This window comes from Papio anubis, chromosome 3 (assembly GCF_008728515.1).
Source record: "Papio anubis isolate 15944 chromosome 3, Panubis1.0, whole genome shotgun sequence".
Lineage (NCBI taxonomy): Eukaryota > Metazoa > Chordata > Mammalia > Primates > Cercopithecidae > Papio > Papio anubis.
The window spans coordinates 66,007,079-66,013,739 of record NC_044978.1 but is presented as its reverse complement, the minus strand read 5'-3'; the positions used below and the strand labels follow the sequence as shown (position 1 = coordinate 66,013,739).

The following is a 6,661-nucleotide window of genomic DNA, read 5'->3' as shown; positions in this document are numbered from 1 at the left end:
TTGAATTGTATCTGATTCATTTTCCAATAGGATTCTGGATTTTTGATGGAAAAGTCTGTCACATGGGATCTACATCCAGTAATGAACTTAGCAGAAAGACTGACATGAACCAGAGGCTGTTCCCATGAGCCTCACTAACCCTACTTCAGATGGCTTCCATTATGTGGGGCGTGCCACTATGAGTCCTTGTAAAATGAGAAGAGCAATGTCTTTCTTACTGGAGGCTCAAAGGGCATGATATATGTAGCAGGTTTAGGACAGTGTCTCACACAAAAAGCAGCTTTTGTTGCTAATATATTGGGAACCTAATAATGTTATCTTTTTTTATGTTGTTGCTAAGAAGAGGTATGGCTTATAAATAACTATCAGACAAATCGCTGATAAAACTAAAACTAGCTAGAAGTCTACACAAATGGTATACAGTGGGACAGTCATGCTGCTATACTGCTGACTCTGTTTGGCCTGCATGGGCTCAGTTTTGCCTGTAGGTCTTCCCAAATTGTTGTGCACCAAGAGCTGCATTTCTTTTCTTTCAGTACTATTGCTGAGTGGGGCTAACGTCCAACAAGCCTATTTGATGTTAGCTCCAAGTTGTAGATGAATATCCTGTGTGTGTATAGTGTTTCCTATATGCATGTTGGTACATGAACTTGGTCTTTTTAGGTCTATATCCTGTCAGTCCAGAGAATGTGCTGACTCCAAAAAAAGCTGACACCTGAAATGTGCTTCCACAAAGTATATTTATCTCTGTACACTAAGTCCAAGTTTCTAAATGACAGTTTCATGAATGTTAGACAATGTTTATGGCTGGAATTGCAACAGCTTTACAGTTGGACTTTTCTTATTGTGCGTTAGATTTTCAGGGAGGAGTAAACTTATTTGCTGAAGAACCAGATAATGAATATGTTGGGCTTTGCAGGTCACATATAGTCTCTGTCACATATTCTTCTTCTGTCCTCTAAACAATCATTTGAAAATGTAACAGTAATTCACTGTGGGTGGGATAGGAGAGGTGGAGGGAGAAGGGTAGCTGTAAAATTAGGTTGAGGCCAGAGGCCCTCAGCTGTAATTTACCTACCCCTATAGGGCATCATAGTGGGAGATCCTGAAAAAACAATACAAATCAAAACAATGATCCTGCTACACAAACTTTGGGGAATCAGTTTGGAACTGAGTGATTGGTTTCCCATTACTGACTCATTCTTTTGGTAATGGGGAGTTGAATCCATCAAGTCACCACCAATCCTCCTTTGTAGCCACATCATTGTGGAATAAACTTGAGAAGACTGTAAATTTCTCTTCTGGACTGAGTAGTAAGTACTTCATTAGTAAGTGTCATGAGTCCTGTGGTAACAATTTGTAAAGTCCTTTGAGGAGAAAGGCAAAATCATAAATATTAATTATAGCCATTGTTTTGATGAAAGGAGGATTACTGGAGGCACAGAAGCCTCTAAATCTACCTATTAAACCATACTCCAGCTCTTAAGTTCTGGAATGAAGGGGTTAATTATATTAGAAAAAATTCCATGGGATTCTTCTGTGGTCTGAGGTCTAATAAAAGGCTCACTTTTCATATGACATTATTTTAGAAGTGCTTTCCAAAGCTCAGAGTCATTTTCATGAGAAAAAAATTTAATAAAGAAACTTTAAACGATTAGTGTGTTTCATCAGGAATGCAATGCAGTAATAGAGTCAGATTATTGGTGCAAAGCCCCAGACTTTAGTGTTAAAATGAACCCCATCTACAGGGTGACATTTTTAAGGAGGTATAAAACACACTTAAGGCTTTTTGAAATAGTTAGGAAAGAGAAAAAAACTTGAATAAACATATTTTTTCATATTTTATATGTGTTATATGTGTTACCATGGAGAAAATAATTAGAAAGTTACTTCTAAATGAGTGACTTCATTTAGATGAAAATGTTTCTTTTGTGAACTCCTACACTAGCTAAAAAGCCATAAACTCTGCTGACGGAAGGTGTTGATAATTTACTATCCTTATAAATGTCATCTTTTAAAGTGCTGATGCCTGGAAAAGGAAAGGGATGATGTGTCACCATGTTAAAGGAAACTTATTTAGAAAGAAAGGGGCATGGTAAAATTCAAATGAATGAGTGGACGATTAAGTTTTAATTTGTACATAGGCCTATAAAAAGATTAGGACAAAGGTTTGGTTTTTAGTATCGTTCTTCTTATCGTAAAAGTAAAAATTATAAAATATAAAAAATTATGTGTAATTCCAACATCCAGAAAAAAGCCATTAAAATTTTATTGTCTCTAGTTATTAAACTATTTTTAACAAAATTAGATAATACAGTGAATATTGTTTTGTAATTAGCTTTTCTCACTTAATATATCAGATCATCTTTGCATACTATCTGTTCATGTAACTTTTATTGAAAGCTATACTTTGGTAAGATCATTTTAATGGCCATAAAATTTTGACCCTACGACTGTACCACAGATTGCTTAGCAATCCTGTTGGATATATAGGTGTATCGATCAGAATGCATTCTAATCTCAAATAAGTTTACCCTCAAAGGTGAATTGGGTGGCTGTTATAATAGCAGAGGAAGAAAAGGGCCGGCCTCTGAGTCATTTGGATGCAGAGCTGGAAGCATCAAGACTGTCTTTCCATTTCTCTGCCTTAAATCTTTCTTCTGTTGTTGTCATCACTCATTCTCCATCACTTCAAATGACTTCATGAATGGAGATGACCATAGGCAGCTCCAAAGTTACAGGGCAATTCCTGGGGGAAGGCTTAGCAATGCCAAAGGAAACAAAGCTCCTTTTTCCAGCTTTATTTGGGAAATCTCCAGAAAAGAAAGGCTCAGAAAGGCTTGCCTTTAGGCAGGTACTCACTCCTGGACCAATTGATAGAGCCTTTGGGAGTTACTCCAATTACCTGGGCCTTGGTTATGGGCCTCCCTGTGGTCAAGGGGAGAGCCAAAGGAGTAGATATAGACCCATCCAAATGCAGGGAAGCCAGTTTTATTTTTCCTTATAGGAAGTGAGGGAGGCCAATCCCAGAAGACTGGAAAATACGGTGCTGTGGAGGTAAATATAAGCCTTGTCCTTTATGTAGGCTGTGACCATTTTATGCAATTAAATTTAGCTTGTAGGTAAATCTTGGAGAAAAGTTTAAAAAGCAGAGGTCAAATTGATGTCAGCAAGATGGTCAACTATCACTCTCCTTCAAAAGATGGATTAAAACAATGAACAAACCACTACATTTCAACCAGAATGACTAAAAGAGAGTGCTGGAGCACAGCAAGGGTGTGGCAGAAACCCTGCTGAGGGCAGAAACTCAAGATGGCTGCATCGAGAAGGGAGCAGAACACTTTGTCTCTGCCACACCATCTCCCTGGTTGGGATCAGCTCAGGACTCCAGCTCCATAGCGACTCTGAGCACTTGTGCCCTGGAACATAGCACTGCTGTGGCTGCCTGTGGCTCGTGTCAGACCCAAGGCCAAGAGGGATCCCCTCAGTCAAGTCTCTCCACTATTGGGGAAAATAAGAATGGGAGGATCCCTAAAGCCCTTACCACCAGGAATTCACAAAATCTGCCTTGCCATCACTGCTGCCACAAACTCCTGCAGCCTAGGCCTCTGAGGCACTCATGGTCATCACTGACGTGGATTACACGTGAGACACTGTCTTTATAAAATCCTAAATTAATTAAAAATTAAAAAGAAGAAAGATACCAAATAGACTAACATTATATCTTGAGAAGCTAGAAAAAGGACACACTAAACTCAGAATGCCTACATTAGAAAAGAAGAAAGATCCCAAATAAATAGCCTGATATTATATTTGAAGAAGCTAGAGAAAAAAACCCCAAACCCAAATTTATCAGAAAAAAATAATAAAGATCAGAACAGAAATACATCAAATAAAGAACAGAAAACCCATAGAAAAAAATCAATAAAACCAAGAGTTGATTCTTTGAGGAAAAAAAAAAAATGACAAAGCCTTAATTAGACTAAGAAAAAAGAGAGAAGACTCAAATAAATAAAATTAGAAATAAAAATGGAGACATTACAACAGATGCCTCAGAAATAAAAAAAGATCATAAAGCACTATTATGAAAAATTATATGTCAACAATTTGGAGAACCTAGAAGAGATGAATACATTCCTAGAAAAATATAACCTACTAAAATTGACTCAAAAAGAAATAGAAAGCTCGAACAAACCAATAACAAAGATATTAAAGTAATTAAACACCTTCCAACAATGAAAAGCACTGAACCAGATGACTTCAGAGAAGAATTCCACAAAACATTTAAAAAAGAATTATTACCAATACATCTTAAACTCTTAAAAAAAAAAGAACTAGAGGGAATACTTCCAAATATATTTCATGAGGCCAGAGGCCAGCGTCACCTTGATATCTAAGCCAGACAAAGATACTTCAAGTAAAAGAAAACTACAGGCCAATAAGTCTTAACTTTGATACTAAAATCTTCAATAAAATATTAGCAAACCAGATTCAACACACATCTGGAAGGTTATACATCATGACCAAGTAGGATTTACGTCTGGTGTACAAGTGGCATTTATGCATGGCATACAAATCAATCAATATAATACATCAATTAAAAGAATAAAAGAGAAAAACCACATGAACCTCTCAATTAATGCAGACAAAGTATTTGACAAAATTCAGTATTTTATTGATAGAAACTCTTAACAGTTTAGATATAGAAGGAAAGGTCCTCAAAATAATAGGGACCATTTATGAAAAGCTCACAGCTGAGATCGTAATCAACAGGTACAAATGAAACCTTTTCTAATAAGATCAGTACAGTACAGGGATGCCCCCTTTCACCACTTCTATTCAATGTAGTATTAGAAGTACCAGCAAGGGCAATCAGACAAGGAAAAAAAAAAAAGGCATCTAAATTCAGAAAGATGAAGCAAAATTATCCCTATTTGCAGATGATATTATCCTATAAGTAGAAGGCCTCAAAGATCCACAAAAAATGTTTAGAACCAAAACAATGAATTTGGTAAGGTTGCAGGATACAAAAATCAGTAGCATTAGTGGGGCATGGTGGCTCACACCTGTCATCTCAGCACTTTGGGAGGCCAAGACGGGGGATCACTTGAGGTCAGGAGTTCGAGACCTTGTCTCTACTAAAAATACAAAAATTAGCCAGGCATGGTGGTAGGCACCTGTAGTCCCAGCTACTTGGGAGGCTCAGACAGGAGAATTGCTCTAACCCGGGATGGGGAGATTGCAGTGAGCCAAGATTGCACCAGTGTACTGCAGCCTTGGTGATGCAGTGAGACTCCACCTGAAAAAAAAAAAAAAAAAATCAGTAGCATTTTTATACACAAATAATGACCTAACTGAAAAAGTAATTAACAAAATAATCATATTTATAATAGCAGCAAAAAATTAAATATCTAAGAATATGTTTAACCAAGGGAGTGAAAGACTTGTATACTGAAAACGATAAAACAATGATAAAAGAAATGGAAGAAGACACAAATAAATGGAGAATTATCCTGTGTTCATGAGTGGGAAAAATTAATTTATTAAAATGTCCTTATTACCTATAGCAATATATAGATTTAACACAATCCTTATCAAAAGTCTAACGGCGCCTCTTTACCAAGGACCCGCCAACATGGGCCACGTTCCCACCAAAACCGTGAAGAAGGCGGCCCGGGTCATCATAGAGAAGTACTACACGCACCTGGGCAACGACTTCCACACGAACAGGCACGTGTGCGAAGAGATCGCCATTATCCCCAGCAAGAAGCTCCGCAACAAGATAGCAGGCTATGTCACCCATCTGATGAAGCGGATTCAGAGAGGCCCTGTAAGAGGTATCTCCATCACGCTGCAGGAGGAGGAGAGAGAAAGGAGAGACAATTACGTTCCTGAGGTCTCAGCCCTGGATCAGGAGATAATTGAAGTAGATCCTGACACTAAGGAAATGCTGAAGCTCTTGGACTTCAGCAGCCTGTCCAACCTGCAGGTCACTCAGCCTACAGTTGGGATGAATTTCAAAACGCCTCGGGGACCTGTTTGAATTTTTTCTGCAGTGCTATATTATTTTCAATAAATCTGGGACAACAGCAAAAAAAAAAAAAGTCTAATGGCATTTTTCACAGACATAGAAAAAAATTATACTAAAATTCACATGGAATCACAACTCTGAATAGTCAAAGAAATGCTGAGAAAGAAAAATAAAGTTGAAGGCATCACAGTTTCTGAACCAAAATTATATTAGAAAGCTATAGTAATCAAAACAGTGTGGTACTGGCATAAAAACAGAAACATAGACCAATGGAACAGAATAGAGAGCACAGAAATAAACCCAAGCACATGTGGTCAACTGACTTTTGACAAGAGCATGGAAAGGACATAATGGAGAAAGAGTAATTTCTTTAATAAACAGTGCTGGTAAAACTGGATTTTTTACATCAAAGTATGAAATTGGACCCTTATCTCACACCATACACGAAAATAAATTCAAACTGAATAAAAGATCTAAATGTAAGACCTGAAACCATTAAACTCCTGAAAGAAAACATAGGGGAAAAACTCCTGAACATTGGTATTGGCAATGATTTTTTGGATATCACACCATAAGCTCAGGCAACAATAACAAAAATAAATAAATGGTACTACATCGAACCGAAAATCT

General features: G+C 37.3%; 1 protein-coding gene across 1 annotated transcript; it reads left to right on the top strand.

The window, feature by feature from the left end:
* Positions 1 to 5,590: 5,590 nt before the first annotated feature.
* LOC101000558 (40S ribosomal protein S17) lies at positions 5,591 to 6,104 on the top strand. The gene has a single exon (XM_009194299.4). The coding sequence runs from the start codon at positions 5,636 to 5,638 to the stop codon at positions 6,041 to 6,043; it is 408 nt and encodes a 135-aa protein (XP_009192563.2). The 5' UTR covers positions 5,591 to 5,635; the 3' UTR covers positions 6,044 to 6,104.
* The last annotated feature ends 557 nt before the right edge of the window (positions 6,105 to 6,661 follow it).